A 26,106-nucleotide genomic window follows, 5' to 3' on the forward strand; every position below is an offset into this window, starting at 1 on the left:
CTGTTTAAGAAATATACAAGGTCATCGGGGAAAGCTCTCTGCAGAACAGATCCAGCTCTATCAGGCCCCCTGAAAAGCTGGGGCCCTAGGCCACTTTTCCCATGCCTCAAAAGTTTCTGGTCATCAGACTGCACATTTCTTTCCTGTTAAATCCTCCCACTTTTTCTGTTCAGCCACGATAAAGTAGTGCAGCTGACAGTGGGCGGATCTTGTACTACTATGAATTATATTAGAAAAGCCTTCAACACAGACATCCAGACACTGCGTGTGGCGTCAGGGGTTAACCCTTTCGCTGATTGCTCCACCCAGCCTTTTCTTGGCTATTGGGGTAGTCCACAATTAGGCCTCCATAACTTCTTGTCCACATAAGCTATCCACGCCAAATTTGTGTCCTTTTTTCCCCAACATCCTGAGGATTCTGAAGGTATCCAGGGTTTGTGGTTTCCTCGGCAGGGGACCGAGAAACAAAACAGGAGCTACAATTTAAGTTTTTAGGGAAAAGATTTAAAAAGTGTTCTGTTTTTTTTTGCATAAACATTGCATCAACAAACGGTTTGATAGGTGAAAGTCACCATCTTCCCAGCTTTCAGGAACATGCAGAGCTGGAAAAAAAAAATTCTGGTGTGCTTTGGTGCTCAGGGGGCTGATATATGCCCAGAGCATCGAAGCAGTTAAAGTGAATTGAGCCAATAGATTTATTTCACTTTCACTTTCTCTGAAATGACATCATTGTGCTTCACGTGCTGATCTTAATCTCAGAGAAAAAAATAAAATGGCCTCGGGAGCTGGGAAAGCTCTTGCCCAGCTCCTGAGGTTAAAAGAAACAAAAGGAAGCATCAGAGGGATTTTCTGCCTGAGTGGACAGATGGCCTGTAGCTGTCCTCAGGACACGAGGACTGGTGCAGAGTATGGCACAGAACCGTCCTCTGCACCAGACCAGTTAATACAGATAGAGGAGAGGGAGTGCACAGATGCCTCTCACTGATGCTCCCTAAGCTCGAGTCTCTGGCCTTAATAACAGGGCCACTCCACCGCTGAGTGGGCAAAGTTACAACCCTCAATCCATGCATGAGTTTGCAGCCTCAGCTAGTTAACTCACACCTCTCAGAGCGAGAAGAGGTAGAAGCAGAAGACATGGCTAGAGCTGGTATTGCTGAGGTAGTTCTGCCAATCATCATAGTCTCTATACGCTCATGCACACAAGCAGGAGCTCTATGTCTCTGTCCCCAGGTCCACTACAACAGGCCATCAGAGCAGTCAGGAAGTCCCTGGGTGGCTGGTGCCTCACCTCCAGAATCAGTTAAGGGTTGGACATCTACCTGATGATCAAGAAGCAGCAAACATGCATACAAATGGGAACAGTATGCCACTTTCCCCTGTGGGCAGACTAAAAGCTAAGGCCATCTGACTAGCCTGGAGGTTCCCATACAGCCTGCACTCTTTGCAATCATCACAAAGAATCAAAATGAGGAGTTGTGTAGTGCACGTCTCTCAACCTCTGTCAAAGTGTGAGATATGGGGCAGTGGTAGTGTGCGGCTGTTTCCTTTTGTTAATATGTGCATAAGGGGGAGCAGTGCTCCTCTGCCCCTGGTGGGTACACAAGCAGGTAAGGCCCTCTGAGCAGCCTGGAAGTGCCCAGGCAGCCCCACCCCTTGAAGTCATCATATGCAAGAGCCTAGCAGAAGCAACCCCGTGTTGAGTGTGTGTCCTCAAGACTCACCAAAGTGCCAGGCATAGAGGCAGAGGTACTGCTACTGCTCCATGTTTAACATGTGCACACATGCACACAAGTGGGAGCAGCTTGCCCTGCTGGGCAGACAAAAGCAGGGCTTAGAGAGCTGGCAAAGCACAGGAGTAGCAAGTAGGGGGCCTAATGGTATGTTACTGTAGTGTGAGCAGTGGGTGAATTCTATGTCAGCGGTGGTTGAGAGATGGGTGAGAGGTGTATGAGTGGTGTGAACAGTGGTTCAGTGTAGGGTGATCATCTTTCAGTGCAGCATAAGCAGTTTCTGAGTACAGGGTAAATATAGTCTGTGCGGGGTAAGCAAGTGATGTCTGAGTGCAGGGTGAGCATACAACTACAACATGAGCAGTGTATGAGTGCAGGTAAAGCTGTATTTCTGTGCATTGTGAGAGATGTCTGAGTGCAAAGTGAGCTTGCTGGACCAGAGGTGTCTGAGTGAAGGGTAAAGTGTCTTATTGCCATATGAGTGGTGTTCGAGCAAGGTTTGAGCAGTGTGTCAATGTGTAGGGTTAGCTGTGTGTGTGCAAGGTCCACGGAGAGTGTGCAAGGTGAGCAGTCTGTGATAGTGCAGGATCAGAGGCATGTGAGTATAGGGTGAACTGTCACCATGAGTGGCGTGTTCATGGCACATGAATGTAGGATGATAGGTATGTAAGCATTGTCAGTGCAGGGTGAAAAGTGTGAGTGCAGGGTGAGAGATATGTGAGTTCTAGGTAAGATGTGTGAGTTCTGGATAAGTAATGTCAGCGCAGAGTGAGTGTGCACAGTAAGTGGTTGTGAACATCGGGTGAGAGGCCAGCATAAATCGTGTTTGTGGTGTGTGAGTGCAGTGTGAGAGATTTGTGAATCGTGTAAGTGCAGAGTAAGCATTTTGAGTGCCAGTCAAGTGGTGTCCTGAGTAGTATGTAAGCAGTGTGTGTGTGTGTGTGTGTGTGTGCACATTGAGTGATGTGAGTGTATAGAGTGAGTGGCACAAGTGCAGAGTGATTGGTGTGTGAAAAGAGAGTTTGGGCTGTGAGTGTGCAAGGTAAGCAGTTTGTGATTGTGTAGGGTGAAGGGTGTGTGAGTGTGCAGGATGTGAGGTGGGTAAGTGGTTAGAAAGAGTAGTATTTTAGTGATGAGTGAATGCATGGTGAGAGGTGATGAATGATGTCTGGATGTAAAGTGAACAGTGTCTGGGTGACAGGTGGGTGGGTAGACGGTGGCTGGTGAATGAGTGCCAGGTGAGCAATGAGTGAGTACAGAGTGTGTGGTGTGAGAGTGTCCTGCATGGGGTATAATTACAGGGCATGCAGTCTCTCAGTGCAGGGTAAGCGTTGTTTGTGAATGCAGTGTGAGTGGTGTGTCCTGTGTGATTAGAGAGTGACAAATGTGTCTGTACAAGGGCAGGATGAGAGATGGAAGCATGGAATGCAGAGTGAGCAGTACGCCTGTGTGATTGAAGGGTGAGCAGTGGGTCTGTGTAAGAGCCAGGTAAGAGGTGTGACAAAGTGAATGTAGAGTCTGCAGCATGCTTTTGCAAGTGCAAGGTGCAGCACATTAAAGCCAGACATATTGGCATTGCCAGTGCTTGTGTATTGTAGGATTTATGAAATACTCAGTAGACATGTTGACAGGGCCAAGTACTGAGCATTGCCGTTTCTTCACCACTTCTCTGTCTTTCTAATGGCAGAGGATCACTGCTAAGTGATGTAATCTGACATCCAGGTAGTGCCTTTATTTTGCCATAATGGGGCAATTCATTTTGGTCAAGTCTGGATGGGAGTTTAAGAATGCTGTTCTGTGTTTGAGCTTATTGGCACGATTCTGTCAACCACTTGAGGCAATTTCTGCTTTGTGTTTATTATCATACCACTGCACATTACTTATCTCTTTCAGGGGGATGGTGGTCTACTTGGATAAGGATACGGTATCATTCCTTTGGCTGCCACTAGATAAATTCATGTAGAGTAGTAGGGAGTATGTTATATAAGATTTTGTTCTGTTGCCAAAAGATGATTCCCCTCTGTTCCATCAGCTGCAACTTTGTGCGCTTAATTTGTTGTCCAGTCATTTTTGTGAGGATTTTTTCTTCTTTCTTTACAATAGGTGAGTAGTATCTTTCTTTCTTTCTTTCTTTCTTGAGATTCTGAGTTGGTCTACTGCTTTTAGTTTTTTTGTCTTTAATCACATCTCGTGTGTAAGACAGTTTTGTATTCATGTATTAGGGGTGACGACTCCTTTATGTCTTCTGCTCCTATTGGTGACAAGTGGCTGAGTCTTTTATGAATTTCAAGACTCTGGGCTAGGTTTCAGGCATCAGTATGCAGGCCATAACATCTGGAATGATGAATGCAGGGCAATATACATATTTTTTGTTACCTAGGTTAGGAATCTTAGGTTTTTCAAGGACATCAATCTCCACATGAGCACTAAATAATGGTGTTACAGGCCATACTCTCTACTTGTACTCACTATAACTGTCCATGCCTAGGCAGTCAAGGATAGTCTCAGGCTAATACAAATACTGCTGTAAGATTGATAAAAAAGCATTCCTTATGTCTTGGATCTCTATGCAAATATTCCTAGGCATTCTGTTGAAGAATACTGTTTGTGCACATGTGCCTTCAAGCTCACTCTGAAGCTGGGTCTGTGCTTCTTAATTTAGCATAGTGGTAAGTCTTTGGAAAATATTTTCCAGAACATGGCCCAAAAGAGGACCCTCTGGCACCACAGAATAAGTAAATATACCAACATGAGACAGAGAACCCGGTGGACTTCAACCTCCTGCAACTCACTACATTACATGAGTAAGGTGCATATTAGATAATGATCACTGCTGTCAGACTCACCTGAATAATTAGTGGACCCCATATCCTCTTGCATCATGAACAGGCACGCTCAAGAATTGACACTAGGAATGTACTATAGAATGATGTTTGTCAATAGGCAAAACACTAGGAACATTGTAGAATTTCTCTGCATTGAGCTCCTCAACCCCTCTCTTTTCTCTGCTAAATATAATGATTTTAGAACCAAACGCGATCATACAATGAGTTTTTTAGATAGCTTTGATTAAATATGCAGACATTGATTAAGACAACAGAAGCAGTGTTTAGTAGGGAGACAGCTGTTTCTTCTGTCTCTGCACCACAATGTGTGCATTGTCTTCAGACATGAAGATAAGCCTGTCAGAAGACTTGATATGCTTCCTCTGTAATATTCAGCAAAGAAAGGTGTTTACAGCTAAGCTCTCCTTTCCATGGCCCTCAGGCTGCAATCCCTGGAATGAAGATCCTCTCTATCTAATAACACATTGATGCAGTTTAAATAGTCAGTTTAAATATTGTTGTATATTTGCAAAATATAAAAATCCCCTCTCACCTTTACTTTGTCATTTCCCAGGAAACAATGTTTACTGTTTGAAAGCAATAACTGAGAAATCAAGTTATCAGATTGTATGAAACCTTGTTGATTGTTCAAAAGTAAAAACTAGAGAATCAGAATATGAAGCCATGGTAGAGCGAACAAAACACAATAAATTGGAGTATGCTCAATTATCATATTGCAATGAAACAAATATTTTAAAAACATTGGTTATTGTGTATTGTTTTAAAAAATGTAAGCCTAAGTGTGTATGTATATATATATATATATATATATATTTATATATATATATATATATATATATATATATATATATAATACATAAGTGCGGTCATACTGCATGGCTGTTGTCTGCTACTGCCCGCCTGCTGTCGGTGCCCTCTGCTATCAGCTGGTCACTTGGTCACCAGTCGCTTGGGCCCTCTCTACTGATCACTCCACGGATCTTGGGTTACTAACTTGCTGACTTGGCGGGGTCCATCTGCTGCCGCCTTGCCTGGAGCATGTGTCTGCCAGAGCCAAGAGGCGGAGCACGAGCACAATTCCAAAGCAGCTTCAGTACTGGGGGAGACACGTGCCGCAGGCTGGGGATGGTAGTGATGGCCAGTTGTGCGGTGGTAAACATGTTTCACACTCAAGGTGATGTTTCACCACCTCAATGATGCTGTTAAACACTGGGAATTCGCACTGATTCACAGGTCCTCTGCGACCTCTTACTACCACATTTTCTCTCTGTACTGAGTGATACCTCACATCTATTTAATACTCCTCTCTAACACTGAATCTGCTTCACTACATCAATTGTCTTTATGTTTTTGTTCGATCCTATGCTGACTACCAAACAAAAAAACACAAAGAGAGTTTCTCATGAGATTAAACTTCAGGATGCATGTCACAACACCTCAGATGTTCTATTCTCTTTTGCTGATCCACATCTAACCACAGATATAACAAAAACTCTGCTGTCACTGCTAATGCTGAAGCTTTAGTGAGTGACAAATACCATAGCCTGAAAATGGGTCCCATTTACTGATCTTTTTAATTTATTTATTTTGTTACTAAGGAAATGTAATTCCTGATTAATACGCTATGCTTTGTGTTCTTACTTTCACAAAATCTATAACTCTGTGGCAATAAATGTTGCTTTGTCAGGTTTCCAAACCAGCAATGTGAGCTACACACCAAATCACTCAGTATGAAAATGGGAAGATCATAAACCAGCCCTCAGATATAAACATCCATAATGTAGCCTCATTGTTGATACCTTAACAATCGTAGAAGCTTCGCCAGTGACTGGGAATAATTACACTGGAATAATGCCTGCCATTTATATGACACCCCAGGCTAAGCCTGTTGACATCTCTTAATTACTACCCGCACCTCTTCAAGAATTAAACAGACAGCAAAGTATTGAGGATGCATCCTGAAAAACAGGTAGTCCTACATTAACACAGACCAAACTACTGTCAAGGCCTGTAACCAAGAGCCCTCCGGATAGCCACTACCCCACCTTAGTACACCTTCCCTCTGTCAATCACCCTCCCTGTCAAAACCATCTACTCCAAAATAAAAGCCCACAGACTGATTGTTCATAGAAAGAGCCGACCATCCTCAGGCATGATTCATTTAGAACATGCAGTTAATCATTTTGTACTTCAATACTGCCACTTATAACTTATCAGAACACAAATCTTCTATCCATTTCATAAAATGTACTGATTGATATCAAATATATCAAGCTGAAGCAGGATCATCTGTATAGGATTATTCAAAGTCTGAAAAACACACTCACCATCTCTAGCCTGCATCTCTATTGTTCCCTCTACGGAAACGCTCTATGGAGGTCACTTACTTCACACTCCACATACTCCTGAGAACTGATAGAGCGTTCCGTACTAGTAATTTACCTATACTTTGGACGCTCTTTGGGCCGATGAATCTTTTGGCTAAGTGGGACCCTCTCCACCCTTAGTTAGTCAATTTAATCAAATCAATAATCAATAACGAACATAAGCAATGCCCTGATCAACATAACACTTAACAATTAATCCAGAATACATTTTTCGGCGAACCCTGACCTTTCAGTCAGGAATAACCACACCAGTTTATTCAAAGTTAGTGAATTTATTTCCCTATATTAACAAAGCTAGCACAATATATATATGTCTCAACACCAAATGATAAACATAAATGAACATTAATAGCTGTCCATAGCGGCGAAACAGGTGCAATCTATGCAGCATTTGAATAACAAGGCATTCGATAATAGCAATGCAAATCACTAATATTATAATCTGTAATGAACTAATTGCATACATTTAGTCAGCATAACAAGGTCTCAAATTGCATCGTGCGACAAAAGGAATCCTCATCTAACCTCAAATTAGCATCGGCATGTGGGACTTCATGCAAAAACAATTTAGCAACATTAATTTAGAAAACTCCTAACTAGGGCTCTTATCAAAAAAATCAGCAGTTGGTTACCTAAAAGAAACACAATGCAATTGTACAATTTCCTTTCATATTTACCAATTTCAATCAGCATTCAAGGAAGCCTTCGTCTCACAGGTACCGTTTCTCGATCAGCATGGGACGGGGCAAAGGGGCAGGGGTGGACGGGGCAGTTGCCTCACGGCGGCAAGATAAACTACTACTTCATGCAAAGGGACAAATCATAGTTAAAGTCTCTAGGGTAAGAATCATTTAAGTCTCTTTCTCTCGATTAGAGAAAGCATCAAAGTCTCTCAAAATGGCGTCGCAGCAAGGTGGGCCATAATAGCTGCAAAATGGCGCAATGGGTGCAATGTCGGGTAATGGCTGGTAATGGCTGGTAATGGCTAATTTCTTCTCGTACACCTGGTTTAAATAGACAACAGTTCAAATCCAGTAGGGTCTTCCATTGGAGGGTTCATAGGTTAGCTTCAAATTGTCCAATCAAAAACAACAGTTCTCAAGCTTTTACTTAAGCATACATTATCCTTGGAGACGGGTACGCAAGTTGCAACATTTTATACCAATTAACTCACTTTCAGAGCTTCCATTGTCCGCACCTGCAGATTGACCTTGGAGTAAAGAGAAAAATGCCGGGCTGGCACGAAACCCTAAGATAAGCATGTGAACGTTCTCAGTGGAAAAGTACAGCTTCAAGCAGAAATACACGTTTAATAGCACATTGGAAAAATACGAACATCTAAACCGTGAGACAAGGCAATTAGGCCGAAGCCTGCACTAAAGTAATGCTAAGCTAAAACATTTCAAACAAGCAAATCATAGCACACGTTTATGATTATGTCGGATTAGTGCAATTCTAATACATCACGTTATGTAAAGCATGCTTATAAATGTTGGCAAACTACTCTGAGGGCACATTTTGTCCCCGTACAATCTTTATTAGTTCGGTTAAAGTCACACATGATTATTGCAGCACTACGTTTATGCGTTAATAAATGTAAAACCTTCATTTCTGCTTCCTCAATCCCTCCTCTGATGACTACTTGTCATCACACTAAATCATGCCCACAAATTTTATTCCATTAAAATTCTGTCAGTTCTCTTTTCCTTTTAATTCCCCTAGTTTTCGCTTTGTATTCTTCTGCCATTCTTTTCATCATTTTCTCTTCCTTCCTTCTTCTAATTCTTTCCATAATCATTGTTATTCCCCTTTTTATTCCCCAAATTCCAAATATGCAAATTAGTACTATTAGTATTCCCTGTATTATTTTTAGTAATATCCCATTCCAAATTCCCCCAATCCAATTTCCCACTGAAGCAAGTCCTTTTCCCACCTTCTCCCACACTCCTGGTTCTTTCAATTCCTTCAAGTCTGCACTCTCTTTTGTTAGATTAGCAAGCATAGTTTTAATTTTCACACTGTTATCTGGAATATACGTGCAACAGTGTCGTGCACCAAGCATTTTGCAAACGCCGCCATCCTTTGCTAAAAGAATGTCTAAAGCAAGCCTATTTTGAAGAGTCATAGCTCTTTCCGCTGCAAGTTCAGCATCTATCAGGATTATAGCACCTGAAAACTTTGTCAACATGTTATCCACTATAGTAGACAACTTTCTTATTTTGATGGAATTCAGCACAACTCCCAACAAAGGAATCATGGCTCCAAATATATCTCCTACCACAGCAGCTGCAGTCTCTCTTTTCTGGATACGATGGGATCCAGATGTCTTTGGAATCATCGATAGGTCATCCAGTTGATAAACCTTTGGGAACACTATACCCAAATAACATCTCCCCCACCATCCCTTTGGAAGACGATAATAGGCATTATACCCACAAATGTAATATACACCTGGAATGACAGGGTCAAGTCCGTTCATCATGAATGTCCATTTGGCCTTAAAGATAAACGTATGTTTACACTCACTCGCTCCTACGAAAATGTTATCATAATAAGATTCACCTCGATATATACAAAATTTCCCTACATGCCAAGCATCTAAAGCAATTCTCCCTTGTGTCTTTATTGCGGCAAAATCATAATTATCTACTGAAGTCCTCTTATGTAGCTCTTTTTCTAATTTCGCATTCATTTGTGCCCTTCTATCATCTGTGCGATCTAAAAAGCTTATTTCTACTGCAGAGAGCGAGCAGGTAAGGTTTTCCCTATGAGCGTGAGCCGTTTCAAAAGGTTGCATTGGCTCGAAAAATTCCCTCATTATTTTAGCATCCCAATCTTTAGCAATCTGGCTTAGCTGCGCTATTATAGGAACATATGCAAAGGTAACATCATAATTCGAGTAAAAATACTGTATGTTAGTTTGACCATAAAATCTAGACATTACTATACTACATGTAATCCCGTATGTAAGAGGCATGTGGTGATAAGTCACCCCTTCCTTTACTGATGTCGGTATCTGTGTACACACATAACAATCTTTCGCATCCATAGTCTCAACATATTCTGTTAGCAAGCGATAGAAAACATTATACGAAAGTTCTTTCTTATCATGCAAGTGTCTCTCATCTAATTCTAGTCTTTTCAATGCGGTTAGTTCAGTGACAGTAACAGGAGCAAGAGTAGAAGCATCAATTTTCTCATTCTCACCTTTTCCATGCATTCCAAGCACTATTGCCATTATTATTAGTACACATGCAATTACCAAGCCTATACACACATATTTACAATATTTCTTTCTACTATTTTGCGTCATGATCTGTATAGAATCAGAGAGCTGGAAGCACCTGTAAAAGAAACTATTTAGCAATTCAGTTACAAAGCTGAACGAACGCAATGTTCACACAGTTTTCTTCAAGAGGCCAGTCACTTATCGGTTAGCAGCATTTGTCTCAATTCGGCAATAACTCAGTTCGGCAATAACTCAGAACTCAGTCTCCCTTTTTTTTTTTTTTTTTTTTTTTTTTTCAAAGTTGTCTCAAATCGGGTTTAAGAGTCAATCAGGTTTTCAAAGTCTTATCAAGTTAGCAAATGTCTCATCCGGTTTAGCAATGTCTCAGCTGGTTGTTTCGTATCACGTTAGATTGTAGCAAGCAATATCATTTATCACCCTTTCAATCGACAGAGTCCATAAAACTTTTCTTTTCTATTGGTATCTCTTCTTCTTCGTTCTCGAGGCTAAGAGATACAAATTCGTCAGTCCAATCGTCATTGACTACATATGCCCATTCTGGACCGGAATATCTCCTGTTTGGTATCCTTTTTCTTTTCAATTTTGCCTCTCTTTTCGATTCTGCCTCACTGGTACTTTCCTCTTTGGCCAAGTCTTTTCCTTCACTTGAGGATGGTACCACGACAGTCACTTCCTTTCTTTTCTCTTTCACTTTTGGCCTTTCTCCGTCGTTCAAACTTTCTTTAGTCCTCTGTTTTATTGGTGATATACTTAGTCTCCTCTTTGCACCGTGTCCATTCGATGGACCTGCGATCTTTTCTGTGGAAGCTTGAACTGTTTCGTTCTGTTCTGCCTTGTCCCCTCCTTCTGGGGAATCAATCACGTTCTCCTTTTCCTTTTCTGTATCGTCTGCTTCTGGGAAAGCCCTCCTCTGATCAGGCTCTCCTGCTTTTTCGCCTTTTTCGAGCCCTTCGTCACCATTACTTTCGTCAGGCTCTTTATCACTTTCGGCTGCTTCAGGTTCTTTGTCACCTTCAGCTGCTTCAGGCTCTTTGCTACCCTCAGCTGCTTCAGGTTCTTTGTCACCTTCAGCTGCTTCGTTGCTGTCTGAACTTTCTCCTTGGTCTCCCCCAAGCGAGTCGGTCTCTTCGTCCTCAGAGAATATCTCTCTCTCTTCCGTTTCTGCCTGTCCGCTTTCAGTTTGATTTTGCTCTGTCTCAGCGCTCAGCACTGTTTTATCAGGCACTGGCAGTTTCAGCGCTTCAACTTCCTCATCTGTGGGACACAACACTTTCTTTGTGTGACTGGCGTGAATCCAGTTGGGAACTCCCGCACACTTCACAGCGGTAGTGGTCGTCAGGATCACTTGGAAAGGGCCTTTCCAACGGGGTTCCAGACACGACTTCCTCACGTGCTTTTTACCACGACCCAGTCCCCTGCTTTCAGTGCGTGTCCTGGACGTTGGATCGGTGGCAAGGTGGTTGCTTCCACCTGGTGAGAGAAAGAGCGAACCACGTCAGCTAGACCCTTGCAGTAGTCTAACACCATATCATCTGTAATATTCAAAAGCGCGTTTGCGGGAACTGCAGGAAGTCTCATAGCCCTGCCCATGAGAATTTCGTGCGGAGACAATCCAGTCTTTCTATCAGGGGTGTTTCTCATTGACATTAGCACCAAGGGCAATGCGTCAGGCCATTTCAAATTTGTCGATGCACATATTTTCGCCATTCTTGATTTCAGTGTACCATTCATCTGCTCCACCAGTCCTGATGCTTCAGGGCGATAGCTACAATGCAGTTTTTGCTCAGTGTTCAGCGCTTCGCAAAGTAACTTTATCACCTCGTTATTGAAGTGACTTCCCCTATCTGATTCTAAAGAGATCGGGAATCCGAAACGTGGTATCAACTCTCTCAACAATAGCTTTGCAACTGTAAGGCTGTCATTTCTACGTGTGGGGTATGCCTCAATCCAGTGACTAAAAATGCACACAATCACCAACACATACTTTAGACCTCCATGCACAGGCATCTCAATGAAGTCCATCTGCATTCTACTAAATGGGCCACTGGCTCTGCCAATGTGGCTCGCGTTCACAACTGTTCCCTTTCCTGGGTTCATCTGCTGGCAAGTGACACATCGATGGCAAACTGCTTCTGCAGCTTGACGGAATCTGGGGTTAAACCAATCAGTTTTGAACAATCTTATCATGGCATCTCTCCCTAGGTGAGCCTGCCCATGATAGAACCGCGCAAGCTGTGATAAGAGACTATTTGGCAAAACAAATTTTCCCTCATTTGAAACCCATAACTCATCTGGTCTCTTTATACATTGTGATTTAATCCAGGAATCTCTTTCATCCTCCCTGACGTTATTCTGTAATGCTTTTAGTTCATCTATTGTATCTACGACCTTCAAGGCAAATGCTTCAGCTGGTTCTAGTTCTGGTTCACTTATTGAATTCCATTCATCTCTGAGTAATATACAGTTCAAGGCACAAAATCTTGCAACTTGATCCGCATATGCATTTCCCAGAGAAACATAGTCCTGCCCTTTTGTATGAGCACTACACTTTACCACTGCAACTTCGGCTGGCATTTGAATGGCGTGTAACAATTCCCTTATTCTCTCCCCGTTTTTCACTGGGGATCCTGAAGAAGTCAGGAATCCTCTCTGTGACCATAGTTGTCCAAAGTCGTGCACAATCCCAAACCCGTACTGACTATCGGTGTAAATGGTGACTTTCATCAATGCAGACAGTTGACATGCTCTTGTAAGGGCTACAAGTTCTGCTACTTGTGCAGAATAGACTCCTTGAAGCCAGGCCGCTTCCAAGACACCTGTTACAGTACATACAGCATATCCTGCTTTCAGAATTCCCATCCCATCTCTTAGACATGAACCATCAACGAAAACAATTTGGTCATTTTCATCAAGCTTAGTATCCTTAATGTCAGGTCGAGGTTTGGTGCAAAATTCAGTCACCTGAAGGCAGTCATGCTCGATGTCTTCAGCGTCCTCAATTTCAGCATTTTCACCGGGAAGCAAGGTTGCTGGATTCAGCGTAGTGCACCTTTTCAGCTGCACATTCGGTGAGCCCAGAATTATCGTTTCATACCTTGTGAGTCTTGCTCCAGTGATGTGTTGCGTTCGGGAGCGGGTCAAAAGTATCTCAACTGAGTGAGGGACCATGACTGTTACTGGGTGTCCCATCACTATTCCTTCACTCTGAGTGAGGCTGATACCAACTGCTGCTACGGCGCGCAAACACCCTGGAAGTGCTGCTGCGACCGGATCCAAGGTAGCTGAAAAATACGCTACTGGTCTGTTTATGCCACCATGGGCTTGAGTCAAGACAGACAAAGAACATGCATCACGTTCATGACAAAACAATGTGAAAGGCTTTGTGTAATCAGGCATACCTAAAGCTGGAGCCCTGCACATGCATTCTTTCAATTCGATAAAAGCATCCATCTCATCTCCTTTCAACTCAATTTGATCCAAGGCATCCTTCTGGGTCAGCTTCAGTAAAGGCTTTGCTAGAGTTGAGAAGTTGGGAATCCACTGACGACAGTAACCCACCATTCCCAAAAACTTTCTCACCTCCCTCCTTGTCTTAGGTGGACTCATCTGAAGTACACTCGTTATTCTTTCCTTCATTATTCTCCGTGACCCTTTCTCTATCTGGTGACCCAAGTATTTCACTTTCTTCTGACAGAACTGTAATTTGGAAGGAGACACCTTGTGTCCATTCCTTCCCAAATGGTTCAACAGAGCAATGGTATCGGCTGTGCAGCCACTTTCTGTCTTTGATGCAATCAGTAAGTCATCGATGTACTGTACTAGGGTTGACTCGAACTGCAATTCTAATGCTTCCAAGTCTTTCTTTAGAATCTGATTGAATATCGACGGTGACTCAGAAAACCCTTGAGGAATTCAACACCAACTGTACACTCTGTCTAAGAATTTGAAACAAAAGAGAAATTGGCTGTCCTCATGAAGAGGCACCGAGAAGAACGCTTGTGACAAGTCGATGACTGAGAACCACTCGGCATCGCAAGGGACCTGGAACATTATCACAGCTGGATTCGGTACTACAGGGCAGCATTTGACTATGATGTCATTTATTTTCCTCAAGTCCTGCACGAGTCGGACCTTTCCACTCGGCTTTATTAGTCCCATGATTGGTGAATTACATGGACTGCTTAACACTTCTTTCAGTACTCCCTGTTTCACAAATTCGTCAACGAGTTGGGCAACTTTCATGAGGGTGTCTTGTGCCATGTGGTATTGTGGGGTCTGGGGAAAGGTTGCATTGGGCTTTACAGTCACTTTCACTGGTTCCACTCCTTTCATCAATCCCACCTCTTTCCCTGTCATATCCCACACTTCCTTTCCGACTGTTTCCCGTAATTCAGCTGGAATATCTTCTTCAGTTATCATCGGGAACAGACAAATCAGAGGATAATCTTCATCGACAGTTTCCATCTCATCCCCCTCTGCACTGTCCTCTTCCTCCCCATCACTGCTCGTCTGTATTTTTATTCCCTCGTTCGAACACATAATCGAACAACCCAATTTGCACAATAGGTCTCTCCCTAGCAGTGCTATCGGGCTTGAGTCACATACCACAAATTGGTATAACCCTTGATAGTTACCAATGCTGACTGGTACCGGATCTGTAATTGGGTTTGTCAGGTGCCTGTTTGCTACTCCCACCACTTGAACTGTTCTCCCTGAGAGTGGCAAATTTGGTACTTCAATGCTCTTAACAGTTGAACGTGTGGCTCCTGTGTCAACCAAGAATGAGACACGATGACCCATTACTCTTCCCTCCACGTACGGAACCTTTTGATCAACTTCCAAGGATGCTGCAAGCACACAATCTCCTTCCTCTCCTGAACTATCACTCTCCCATACATTGTTTATTCCATTCTCGCTGTGTAATGGGAACTGTTGTACGGTGCCATTTGTATTCATTACCTGACCCGAGACCTGTGGAGGAACCATCACTTGCTGCTGACTCATTGGTGCCAAAGGTACTTGCATTTGCTGATTAGGTACCATGGGAAACTGCTGTTGCATTGGCTGCATTTGCGTCATCTGCATACGGGGCATCTGCATCTGCTGCGGCTGCATGGGCTGTAATCCCTGTAGCTGATTTATGGTCTGAAAATGTGGGTTTGGACCTCTCATTTTCGGTCCCCTCACTGTCTGAGATGCATTGACATCATTGTTTTGCTGACTGACACCTACACCTTCCTGCACCACCATCGGGCACTCGCGTTTCCAATGACCGACGATTCCGCACACGTGACACGGCATCACCTTCTTCATTGCCTGCACACCATTCACAACAGTGTTCAAATCCGGACCATTATTCACAAAACCTCCTCTGCCTCTGCCTCTCGCCTGTGGCTGAAACGCCATATTCCCCTGCAACTGCGGCTGCGGTTGCGGTACCTGTTGTTGGAACCCTTGCAACCCTTGCAGACCTTGCAAACCTGTCTGAGCTGCCTTAAGCTGCATCATCATCACTTTCTCTTTCAACCTTTTCTGTTTCACTTCAATTTCGTCGCTACAGTATTTCGCATAATTCAATACTTCATCAATAGGTTTCGACTGCCAACAAATCAAATGCGACTTTATCATCTGACTTATCTCTGGTCTCAGCCCTTCCACAAATCTAAACACAAAATGAAGCATGTCCTTCGCCTCTATTGTTTCCGTGCCACTGTAGTTCTTGAACGCCTTCAACAACCTCTCATAGTAACTATGAATCGACTCTTTAGCCTCTTGGGCAGTTCGATCGATCTTCTGCCAATCCACATTTTTCGCGGCAACCTTCGTCTTCAAATGCTCAATCACCTTATAGTACAGGCTCACCACCATAGGTGATGGTGCACCCGTATCCCTGTCTCTCTCCGGTTCACTTGTCGGCCAACCCACAGCTCTTTTGCAATCCTCCCACAAATCTGCCGGAACCACAATCTCAAAGAGAGTGTTCAGGTCTTCCCAGAGACATTTTGCAAGCTTCACAAACCTGTCAGTCTGTTGATACCATTCAATCGGTTTCTCTCTCAGTTTAGGAAAATCATCCGTAAAAGACTGAATGTCGCTTCTGTGCCATGGTACATGTATTAATTTTCCCCCTGCTGTCTCCCTCATTGGTAACATGGTTACTGCATCACTACTCTGTGGTCTTTTCTCGTTTAGCTCTGGGACACTGTCTTTCCTCTTTTCCTTTCTCTTTACCCATCTACTTTCCCATTTGTCTAAGCACCTCCACACTTGTGCACTCTGCAGCAATTCTCTAAGGTGCGCCTTCATGCCTGCTGACCTCATGTGTTCAAAGTCTGTGGTCCCAAAATCCAACCTGTAGCTCCTGCTCAAGTGTTTTGTCTTGTCTATGTCAACCCCGTTTTTGTCAGCTATTTCCTGCAAGCTTTTATGTACCTTGTTCACTTCTCTCGTAATCCTGGGACATAGATACCTCAGCTCTTCTTCCGAGTAGGACTCTAACCTATTCACACCCATAGTCCCTTCCACCAATTCTTGCGCTTCCATAATCTTCTCCCTTCCCACTGGCTGAACTTTGTGTGGAATTCAGACTGTTGAACCACTGTGACAGCTGTTGCGCATTCAGCCCCATCAGTGTAGCATTCACATCGACTGCCATTGATGGTTGCAGCAACTTTTCAGTGTTCGATGTTAGAGGTATTATCAGTGGGGGGCTCGACCTCACCAGTGTTGACTGAGCACATACGGGACTAAACTCCATCAAGGACCCAGATCCGGTTGGCTGAGCCGCTATCAGAGTTATCCCTGGAGTGTTTTCTATGCACCTCCTTTCTGTCCCACTCTGCAGCATTGATCCCTGACCGCTCATTCCTAAGTTAGGCTGACTGTACAAAGGTACCGGTGGACCTACAGTAATGGGTAGCGATATCGCGTCTGGGTTTTGTCCATTTCCCATGTTCTGAGACATGTTCATTCCCACACTATGGGTCATCATTGCCGGCATGCCCATCTGACTCCCTGTCATCTGAGCATGTGCTGTCCCCCCCTGCATCTGCTTTTGAGGCATCAAAAACTGGGTTGATTCAGCTTGTGCCATTGTTGGGTTGTGACCATTCTGTCCTCCCATTGCGGTTGGATCTAGAATCATTCCCGTACTATTGTCACTGCTGTAGTACCTTGGAGCCTGCGGCTGATAATTTTCTGCCGGTTTCAACATGGGCACATCTGGATATATTCTCCTAACCTGCGGTATCTGCGGGGTGAACAGTAAACTCGGGTCCTTAGATCCCGATGATGCTCCTGAACTCTGAGTTTCACTGTTCTGTACCGGTGCCGGAGGGGCAGAACTGGTACTTGGACCTTGTCCACTCTCTGCATAAGGTGGTGGACGGTCGTTCAGCAATTGCATGATTAACTCCTCATCCTCTAGCTCCTCTTCTCTTCTCAACTTTTCCTCGTCCTCTCTATCCTTGGAACACCTCCTGTTTGTCTTACAGGTAGCTTTCTTACCTGTCTCCTCTTCTTCCTTAGTAATTGCGGGAAACAATTTTATCCCCTGCAATACATCTGACCTCCACACCTTCTGTGCATTATCCCACCTAGCGTCCGCTAGTGTCTTTTCTACCTTCCTTATCCTAGTCTCGAACTTATTTTGCTGCTGCTGTCTAGCCATTAGTTCCCAGATTGCTAGAGCCTCAAACTGTGCTGGCCTTGGAGGTACCTTCATGTCGTACATCGCGAATCTCAAATTCTCTAGGATCCTTATATTGAATGTCCCATGGATCGGGAACGCTATGCTCCCATGTTTCTCTGTCAGCTTGTGCCATTGCTTTAGCCAAAGACACGGAGCTACCCCCTTTTCCTCCATTACAATGTAAGCTGGTGTACCTTCGGGCGGCGTCTCCTCTCCTACGCTCGCTTTAATGTAAGACTCCCCCTTCATCGCACTCCTAAATGCTTTAAAAAATTTCATTTTCTCGTCTTTTATTTCACAAAGTTTGTAATCAATAGGTGACTTTAATTCCCGGAATACTCTTCACTTGCCTTTCCCCTTCCAATCGAGCCCCACGGACTGCATCCAATCCGTGCGCGACCCTTCTCTGCAACCAACCTATCCCAGCGCGGCTCCTAGTGACGTCACACTCACACACACTGCGGCTGACAAAGCCTCGCGGCTAGTCCTCCTTCACTCAGCTCCTCTCGTAACAACTTCTTGCATGTATCGCGAGCTACCAAAAATTATAAAACAGATCTGTCGGTTTACTACAGGAGGGGTAACACAATCGCTTCAGGACCTTAGGGATTTTTCACTAGCCTCGGCAGTTATTCCATCTTTCTCGGTCCCCACGTTCGCAAGCAAATCTGACCCGCAGACTCTGCTCTCAACTTGTCAATGATCTATTCTAGTGCACTTAGAATTTTGTCAAAGCCCGAAGTCGAAGTTTCTTTCACTCCCTTAACACACGTACCGACTCGTTGACCACGCCCGATCAACCTACTAAACCGACCAGACCACAACATAAAACAACATACTCCGGAGTCTCTTGACCTCGCAGGGCCCGTCTCAACAACAACAACCACGTGGACCTTTTTATGCACGAAGCGCCACATGCACATGAAGTTCGACGACTTCCCTACTCTCACACTCGGAGTCGCACCTCCGCTATTTCTATGAAGTTCGACGACTTCCCTACTTCTACACTCGGAGTCGCACCTCCGCTATTCTCTAAAAAGAAAATCCTCGCAACCTTTTCACACAATCTGCGGCAATAAGCTGTGCAAGCGCAAAACCCTAACTTCTCTCATACCGTCACTAGTACCACCAACGCCGATTCCACACCTCCATTCTCTTCATTCGCAAGCTCCGAGATCCCGGGAAAGTCGCGGTGGACTTAGCCCATCATCATTCTGTCAACCTGTTTTACCCAAGAAAAATCTACGTCAACTTCTCGAGTGGGGTCTCAAAGGGCATAACCGTTAATTCAACACCATGTACTTTAAGAGTACGGGGTCCCAAAAGGCGTAACCGTCCTCTGCTACCATCTACTGATAGAGCGTTCCGTACTAGTAATTTACCTATACTTTGGACGCTCTTTGGGCCGATTAATCTTTTGGCTAAGTGGGACCCTCTCCACCCTTAGTTAGTCAATTTAATCAAATCAATAATCAATAACGAACATAAGCAATGCCCTGATCAACATAACACTTAACAATTAATCCAGAATACATTTTTCGGCGAACCCTGACCTTTCAGTCAGGAATAACCACACCAGTTTATTCAAAGTTAGTGAATTTATTTCCCTATATTAACCAAGCTAGCACAATATATATATGTCTCAACACCAAATGATAAACATAAATGAACATTAATAGCTGTCCATAGCGGCGAAACAGGTGCAATCTATGCAGCATTTGAATAACAAGGCATTCGATAATAGCAATGCAAATCACTAATATAATCTGTAATGAACTAATTGCATACATTTAGTCAGCATAACAAGGTCTCAAATTGCATCGTGCGACAAAAGGAATCCTCATCTAACCTCAAATTAGCATCGGCATGTGGGACTTCATGCAAAAACAATTTAGCAACATTAATTTAGAAAACTCCTAACTAGGGCTCTTATCAAAAAAATCAGCAGTTGGTTACCTAAAAGAAACACAATGCAATTGTACAATTTCCTTTCATATTTACCAATTTCAATCAGCATTCAAGGAAGTCTTCGTCTCACAGGTACCGTTTCTCGATCAGCATGGGACGGGGCAAAGGGGCAGGGGTGGACGGGGCAGTTGCCTCACGGCGGCAAGATAAACTACTACTTCATGCAAAGGGACAAATCATAGTTAAAGTCTCTAGGGTAAGAATCATTTAAGTCTCTTTCTCTCGATTAGAGAAAGCATCAAAGTCTCTCAAAATGGCGTCGCAGCAAGGTGGGCCATAATAGCTGCAAAATGGCGCAATGGGTGCAATGTCGGGTAATGGCTGGTAATGGCTGGTAATGGCTAATTTCTTCTCGTACACCTGGTTTAAATAGACAACAGTTCAAATCCAGTAGGGTCTTCCATTGGAGGGTTCATAGGTTAGCTTCAAATTGTCCAATCAAAAACAACAGTTCTCAAGCTTTTACTTAAGCATACATTATCCTTGGAGACGGGTACGCAAGTTGCAACATTTTATACCAATTAACTCACTTTCAGAGCTTCCATTGTCCGCACCTGCAGATTGACCTTGGAGTAAAGAGAAAAATGCCGGGCTGGCACGAAACCTTAAGATAAGCATGTGAACGTTCTCAGTGGAAAAGTACAGCTTCAAGCAGAAATACACGTTTAATAGCACATTGGAAAAATACGAACATCTAAACCGTGAGACAAGGCAATTAGGCCGAAGCCTGCACTAAAGTAATGCTAAGCTAAAACATTTCAAACAAGCAAATCATAGCACACGTTTACGATTATGTCGGATTAGTGCAATTCTAATACATCACGTTATGTAAAGCACGCTTATAAATGTTGGCAAACTACTCTGAGGGCACATTTTGTCCCCGTACAATCTTTATTAGTTCGGTTAAAGTCACACATGATTATTGCAGCACTACGTTTATGCGTTAATAAATGTAAAACCTTCATTTCTGCTTCATCAGAACCCATCATGCACACCAATCCAATGTTACAGAGCATTTACTCTAATATACTCCATGCATCTAAATATTCCTTGATCACAGATCTCACAAAACATACTATTAGCACATTATTCATACCTAAACTTTCTAAACACAATTGCAGCTCAATCTGCCCAAGCAATCTTAGAGAAATCCCCTCCTGCCAGCCTAGTAAGTGATCTTCTACACATCACATCAAAACCGATCTCCTAGACTTTAAAACAGGTTAACTCAATGAACTACTTCTTTTTCAGTGCCTCACAGTGCATAATACAAACACAACACCGACGTCTCTGAGACAGAAAATCTTAACCCATCCACTTGGCAGAAAAAAAATGGTTTTAATAATGGTTTCCTTGATTGTTTCACTGATAAACTCATCTTCTCTTGGTCATCATATTTACCTAGGAGAGTTCAACTCCACTTACAAGAAGATGAAGACCCGCCTGTCAGTCCCCATTCAGGAGATGGAGGGCACAGGGCAGACAGGCTACAGGACCAACTGTGAACTATGGTGGTTGAAGTTGTTTGTCACTGGTGCCCTTGGGTCTGTCCAACTAATGCTCTCCAAACTGGGGCAAGAACTACCCCTCTCACACCTCATTCTCAGGGTTGAAAGAGTGAGCAGTTACAAATCTGTCAGGAATTTGGTGTGGGGGAAAAGGTTCAGAATTCAACAGTGAAACACCAGACACATTGATTTAGTGTCAACCTCAGAGCTTATTTTTGGGAAACGAAAGTATTTTTAATCTCACATCAAAACTAAATACTACCTAATCCAATTAATAATAAATCATACAGGGCTTCCCCGCGTTCTCTCCCAGTTCAAGGTAAGTTACCTCTAAGAGGAAGGCAACCCTAGCTATGCATGATGAACATGAGTAAGCATCCTACTGGTGCTTAGAGACAAGTCTACCTCACCTGAAAATGCACAGCTGCGACTATACACCCCTGGTAATGTTCTTTATACAGACTATATGATGATTAAGTGCCTTGTCAATACTCCATGGATGGGGGCCTGCACTGCTGTAACCCTGTGTTTATTTTTAAAACCCAATAAAAACAGTTCTAAAAAGAAAAAACGGTAATTTTGGTAAAGGTCTACAATGATCTATAATTCGCCACATATTAGAGTTTTATTATTCAGTTTTTAAAAAACCTTGGGGGTGGGGAATAAAGTATGTGACGTTCTGATCAATCATCAGCAAAGTGATCAGACACCCTTCCTGCCTGTACCGGTACTAGATTTACTTGTGTCTGTACACTGGTCTAATTATAACGTCCTGTGTGGTGATGTGGTGGCTTTTTATCCACGCTATCAGTTGTGGATAGGAATCAGCGAAATGCAGCATGGTTTCAAGAGGGTAGCTTTCACTCGCAAATACTTATGTATCCTTTGTTTTAACTGTGATTTTGATTAGTTTTCAATTAAGATATATCCTCAGTGATCAAAGACTTTGGTAGTCCATGCATTATTACTTTTAGAAGCAACATGTCAATTGATATATTCCCTCTTGAATCTTGTCCCTTTTCAAGATAGATCCACTTCTCCAGTCAGAGGTAAGATTTCAGTTGCAAGAACTTTCAACTTTGGTGTGGTCAAGTTTAGTTTGATGGCAGTACAACAGAGGTTCAAAAGGTGAACACATGTAATTTCCTTATATTGAAAAACAAAAAATATCAAATTATTGCTGACTCAGATCCTAAAAGTATTATTAGTATGGGTTGGAAATCGTTCTGGCCAACATCACCTTAAGCAAGAAAAATAGATTCATTGCAAAGGTAAATTCACCTGTAGATGATGTGGCTGTTCTCAACTAAGCCCTTGAATAAAGAAGATTAGATCAATTAAGAATATGCACGCTATGTTTATTAGTTTTATTGCTTTTACACCAAATACAGCTTAAAGGAATGTTAGGATTGCAGGACAATTGCAGCAACAGAGAAAGACTATATGGTGGAAGGGTAGTTATGCCATGGTCAGATACCATATAATTCAATACATACCATATAAAAACTGATTGTAATGTTTCTGCATATTTAAATCATTATTTGATGTCCAAAGCTATGAATTTAATATTTTTTGCTTATGACTGTTATGGTGCCTGAGCTGATTTCCCCGACATTACCTGCATTTTGTGCGATTGATTTAGTTTAAATGCAAACACTGCCAACATTTCTGCACTTATCATCCTTTGCAACGTGTCGTTTTTAAAAAAAGGTTCAAATTTGTTGTTAGTTTGCTGTTCTATTGCTTAAATGTAAGGGCTTGAAAAACTGATCTGTCCAAAACATATTAATCACCAAACTCTCGCACTGCTACTCTGTTATAATGATTAGTGGTCTATTTTCTAAATGCCTGTCATACTTTTTTATGGGGTAAAAACGTGCTAAATCTTAAATACAATTGGAAATGAAAAACTGTGAATTTCAAATTGCAATGGACATCTAGTTTGCTTAATCACTGACTCCTTGCCTTTTCTATTTAAAGACCATTGTGTTTTTAAAATGGTTTTGGAATATCTAACCAAAGTCCCGATTTACACTTGGATGATAATGAAAATCCTTCAACTGCTGGAGAAGCTGATAAATCTGGAGGGCATCCACCAGTGGAATGTCCTTCTCCATAGGAAAAGAGCAGTCGTAGAAATTCCTTTGGTGAACTGTCTCCAGATTTACCACCGAGGGACTCATTTAAACATTCAGCAGTGCATTCCGCCAAGTGAAGAATCATCATCCACATTTAGAAATGTCCAGCTACCTCACTGAGATCTCTTTTATCTTCACTGCATCCTTCAATGTGGCAGTTGCATTGTAGACAGTTCTGAGTGACGAGCTGGCATTATGCTTCTTTGCATGCCCGGTGTTTTTTTTTTTTTAACTGAAGAAATCTCTCAAAGTATCAGACTGCCAGGTGTCCGATGGCAGAGACAGCTGAGGCTCCCTCATCAGAAACTCTCTGGTTATCCTGCCAATAAATTATGGGTTGGAACTGTGAGTCTGGTAAGTCGGGAGAACGATGAGTTTACAGAAGTACTCGCATCCTGCCAAACTCTAAATGAGGTACCTATCCTGAAATCTAGGGATTTCCTAAACTTTAAATCAGGCTTCATCTGTCACTCCTCACTTGACAACCACTCTATAAACTATTACCAGCTAATATTTCCACACACCTAACTCGAACTGTGACTTATTTTTAATCTTCTTTCCTTTTGTGTTTTTTTAGAGGAATGCTGGGAACTCTGCTGGCCATTGTGATCATCGGATGGTGCAGTCTGTCTGCTTCCAAAATATTTATCTCTACATTAGCCATGGAAGGGCAGCAGCTCCTTATTGCATATCCCTGTGCTTTGCTCTATGGACTCTTTGCTCTCTTGACAGTTTTTTGAACTGTATTTTGGATCTTATTGACTCTGTTGACAATTTGCAGTCTTCAATTGCGATTTTGTTGAACACAACTTCATCCAAAATTAAAGGCGCCTTGACATTTTACATGTAACTAACAGCTGTATAATTATTCAATACATAAAGTGTTGATTTCTTGATAACCTTACAGACATGGATCTGGATTCCCAAACAAGACAAGAAGTGATGATCTTAATTAATACATTTTATGAATCATATATTTCATTCAATAGCCATTTGTAAAAACTTGGCTGGTAGGAGCAGAATACAAAGATCTCAAGGGGGCATCGCCTAGGGTTTTGCTGCCTTCGAGGGCCATAGGATTTAGGTTTGGGCCAGAGGCCCCAGACTTGTGGTATGAATAAAAATAAATAATAAATAGTGTAAAGGAAGTTGGATTCAGCCCCCTTCCACTATTGGTTTGCTTAAATCTCATTTACATTGTGGATTAGCCCACAAGCAGCACACATAGAAAGGCTCTTTTGGTCGTTCCATCAGTAATTGGTATGTTAGAAATGTCAGTTACATTTTGCTCTTCCCACAGAACTGGCATTTTCTTGCTGATGTGTCAGTCATCAAGAGTGGCAGTATTTTCTCGATTACTTGTCAGGGTCCACAACCATTTATAGGCAAAAGAGTACATCTGCACAGGTGAAGACTCCTGGCAGAATCTAGTTGTTGCTGAAGTCAGCAGGATGCCTCAACCCCTGCTCACAGAGACAGAGCAATGCAACATTTGTGGTATATCTTCTATTTTGTATTCCAATGGGACAAAGACGTGCTCTGTCATGAGGAGGGACTCTGATTCCACTCTTCTTCTCTCACTCATCTTTCCATGTATGAGGATGTGCCGTTGTTAAAGCTTTCTATGAGCTGCCTTTGAGAACACACTTGTTAAGAAAAGCAACTGCAAAGTGTCTTTAGTAAGGCTTAATCACATCAACTCATTGCATTTGTTTTATTTAACATTTGGGAAATAGTATTTTACTATACGGATATATGATACGTTCTAGGTATTCTTTATTAAAATATGAGTCTCTTTTTTTCTGACAACATGGCGTGTTTAAAGTGTTTGACATGTGTGCTAGGAAACTGTTGTTTGGGGAAGAAGGATACCACACCGGCTTGTTGTGTGTGTAAAAGGCCGCTTTATTGGAAACAGGTGCACTCACATTCTTATACCCTAGGCCTTCTGCCTCACAAAACTAAAAACCTCACTAGACATAAAATTTCCTACAACCTCTCCCCACCTACCCATCCCACTCCCTCCCCCCCTACCCATCCCACCCCCTCCCCTCATTTGAACCGCATGTCCTCTAAACCTTCGACTGTAAATCCCCTTGTCATCATCGAAACGTCCACGTTACTAGTCCTAAAGTCGAACTATCTGTCCTTATTTGCCCTGTTGTTTTCCACTCCCTTTTTACCTGCGAGTATGTTGTCGGCCCTGCTGCCCTTCCCTGTTGTCATATTCCTGAGTCGGCCCAATCCCCCGCTGCACCTGCTCCTCAGCGACACTTACAACATAATATGCCCCATCGTGCACCCATTTCCGCCAAAAAAACGAGCCTCACCCAATGACATGTCAACTGAACAGGAAAATAACCCCATTAAAAAAAAAAAAAAACTAACAACAAAAAAACAGGGTGGGAGGGAGGGGGAATCAAATTCCCCTGCTACCTACACGTGTTGCCACCAACAAAATGGTGGCGACCCCCAAAATGGCAGGTTTAAATACCTGCCGCCCCATAGCCCAAAAATGCACCCAACGGCGCCCGTGGGCTAATCCACTTCCCCAAACCTCCCGGGGGGGATACCTCTTCCTTCGGCGAT

At 42.9% G+C, this 26,106-nt stretch overlaps 1 protein-coding gene across 2 annotated transcripts in view; it reads left to right on the forward strand.

Moving 5' to 3' along the window:
• Positions 1 to 24,367, forward strand: part of YIPF7 (Yip1 domain family member 7) — a 262,496-nt gene extending 238,129 nt beyond the window's left edge. For both annotated transcript variants that reach the window (XM_069201757.1, XM_069201755.1), the window contains one exon: positions 24,095 to 24,367. In XM_069201757.1, the coding sequence (XP_069057858.1) occupies positions 24,095 to 24,257 (163 nt within the window). In that variant the 3' untranslated portion in view covers positions 24,258 to 24,367. The remainder of the gene's footprint in view (positions 1 to 24,094) is intronic.
• Positions 24,368 to 26,106: the final 1,739 nt, after the last annotated feature.

This window comes from Pleurodeles waltl, chromosome 1_2 (assembly GCF_031143425.1).
Source record: "Pleurodeles waltl isolate 20211129_DDA chromosome 1_2, aPleWal1.hap1.20221129, whole genome shotgun sequence".
Taxonomy (NCBI): Eukaryota; Metazoa; Chordata; class Amphibia; order Caudata; family Salamandridae; genus Pleurodeles; species Pleurodeles waltl.